The following is a 2,559-nucleotide window of genomic DNA, read 5'->3' on the forward strand; positions in this document are numbered from 1 at the left end:
TCATCAGTAAATATAATGAAGTATCTTTCACCATTTCTTGACATAGTTCTAAAAGGACCGCATACATCGGAATGTATAAGTCCCAAAAGATCCTTTGCTCTTTCTCCGGAACCGGAGAAAGGTGCCTTTGTCATCTTCCCGCTTAAACAAGATTCACATACATCAAATGACTCAGAGTTAGTTGATTTTAAAATTCCATCAGATTGGAGTTTGGTTATGCGTTTCTTGTTTATGTGACCAAGACGACAATGCCATAGATAAGTTTGATTTAAGTCATGCTTGGATCTTTTGGTGTTTATGTTATACATAGAACTATTATTGGATGAATCTTGTATGTCAACTTCATATATGCCATTGTGAGGTCGTGCCTCAAAATAAAAAAATATCTTTATTGAAAACTGAAATATTTCCATTAGGAAAAGCATACGAGTATCCAGATTCATACAAACGTGCAGCTGAAATAATGTTCCTAGTTAGACTAGGGACATAATAACAATTATTTAATATTAAATACAGGCCATTTAGTAATAAAAGTTCATAAGTGCCTATTGCTACGACTGCAACATGTGCTCCGTTGCCAACATGCAATACCATATCGCCTGGTTTCAGCTTCTTAATCTTTCTTAGTCCCTGCACATTATTACAAATGTGAGTTCCACAACCAGTATCAAATACCCATGAATTACTAGAGAAAGCAAATAGTTCTATCATATAGATACCTGAGGTGCTAGCATTGCTAGCCTTTGTCTTCTTCAGCTCTGCAAGGTAAGTCGGGCAGTTTCGCTTTCAATGACCAATTTCTCCACAATGGAAACAAGTGGCATCTTTGGCAGGTTTTTTTTTCTTCTTGACAGAATCCTTTGGGACAAACTTTTTGCCTTTGTAGTTGCCCTGAATCTTAGGTTTGCCTTTACCTTTGCCTTTGGCTTGTGGCTTCTTGATTTTTCCTTCCCGAATCATGAGGACTTTAGAGGTTTTGGATGGAATATTCTTCTCGGCAGTCTTAAGCATTAAATGCAACTCCGAGATAGATTTCTCCAAATTGTTCATATTGTAGCTCAAGACGAACTGGTCATATGACTTTGGTAGTGAGTTGAGGATCAAGTCTATTGCCAACTCAGGACCAATGGAAGATCCAAGCCTCTCAAGTTGATCTATGTAGCTCTTCATTTTTAGAACATAAGAGCTTACAGATGTCCCCTCTGTCATCTTTCATGCGTGTAACGCTCTGACAGTTTCAAACCGTTGTTGCCTAGCTTGTTGTTGGAACATTTCCTTTAGCTGCTTAAGCATCTCAAAGGCATCATGATGTTCCAGGTCCTTTTGCAAGTCTGGAATCATGGTGGCTAACATGAGGCATGCTACCTCTGTGGAGTCATCCGTGTGCTTAGTCCAAGCATCTCGGATGCTCTTAGTGGCATTAGCAGGGGGTTCCTCGGGAACGGGTCCATCAAGTATATACGACTTCTTTTCGACTTTGAGAACATTTCTCAAATTACGATACCAGTCTAAGAAGTTCGTATCATTGAGTTTTTCCTTCTCTAAGACAGATCTTAGAGAAAGGTGGTGAACGGGTGTAGTTGAATTGGGTGACATCTACAAAATTAACAAAGTTCTTTTAGTATTTTAATATTTGATCCTTTAATAATTAATTACCCTAACTTTCTTATGAAAAATTAATTTGTTAAAGGCTAGAATCCAAGTTACATTTAACCTTGAGTGGTTGGCTGATGCTCTCTCCACTAAGTTTAAATTAACAAGGTAGGTAGCGATTACCAATTGCAAGTCTAATACAATTTCTATATCTTAATGGGATCTTTAACAACAATTGTCAACTGGTATGCTTAATCCCATCTATGCCTTGGGCCTCTTGTGTTTGGCTGATACTCTCTCCACAAGAAGCACCAATTAAGTTGTCCTATTTAAAAACTATGATGTTCGGCCCAAGACTGTCATGGGAATCGCGAAACACCATCCCGGTAATCACAAGACGACCATGGTGGTTGGCTGATGCTCTCTCCACAACGACGTACAAATGACAAGCGAGTGTCTTAAAAAGGATGGCATAAACTTACATTTTAAAAGGGATTTTGTGTTTTGTATTATTTCAATTTGACAAAACATTTCGTATAATAATTGTTGCATGCATTCAACAATATATTATACGTATACTTTAGATAAAATCATATTTTATATGTTGGTCTTGAGTTTATAGAATCTCTATTTTAGTCACTCACGGCGTGTCCAATTTTAAACTAATATCCTATATTAATATGTATACATTGAGCGCGCTAACTTAAGACCAATTTTAGTTTCTAATAAAACTCATTTTATTTAAAACTTTATACAAGAGTTTGGTTTAAATTTATTAAATTCATAATTTATTAAAATTCATAATTTTAATGTTAACTTTGAGCTTTATGTAAAAACTCCGTTTTATTAAAACTCATTTTATACTTTTACGAAAAACCATTTTCAAAATTATATATAAATTTACCAAACTCTTATTTGTGTTTGATTTGTTAAAAAAAAAATTTATTTTCTAGCATGCAAATATCC

General features: G+C 35.4%; 1 protein-coding gene across 1 annotated transcript; it reads right to left on the bottom strand.

Annotated features, from left to right (window-relative positions):
• Positions 1-1,212: 1,212 nt before the first annotated feature.
• On the bottom strand, positions 1,213-1,596 carry LOC139874843 (uncharacterized). Its single transcript, XM_071862236.1, has one exon. The coding sequence runs from the start codon at positions 1,594-1,596 to the stop codon at positions 1,213-1,215; it is 384 nt and encodes a 127-aa protein (XP_071718337.1).
• Between the last annotated feature and the right edge of the window lie 963 nt (positions 1,597-2,559).

Source organism: Rutidosis leptorrhynchoides, chromosome 11 (genome assembly GCF_046630445.1).
Source record: "Rutidosis leptorrhynchoides isolate AG116_Rl617_1_P2 chromosome 11, CSIRO_AGI_Rlap_v1, whole genome shotgun sequence".
NCBI classification, from domain to species: domain Eukaryota; kingdom Viridiplantae; phylum Streptophyta; class Magnoliopsida; order Asterales; family Asteraceae; genus Rutidosis; species Rutidosis leptorrhynchoides.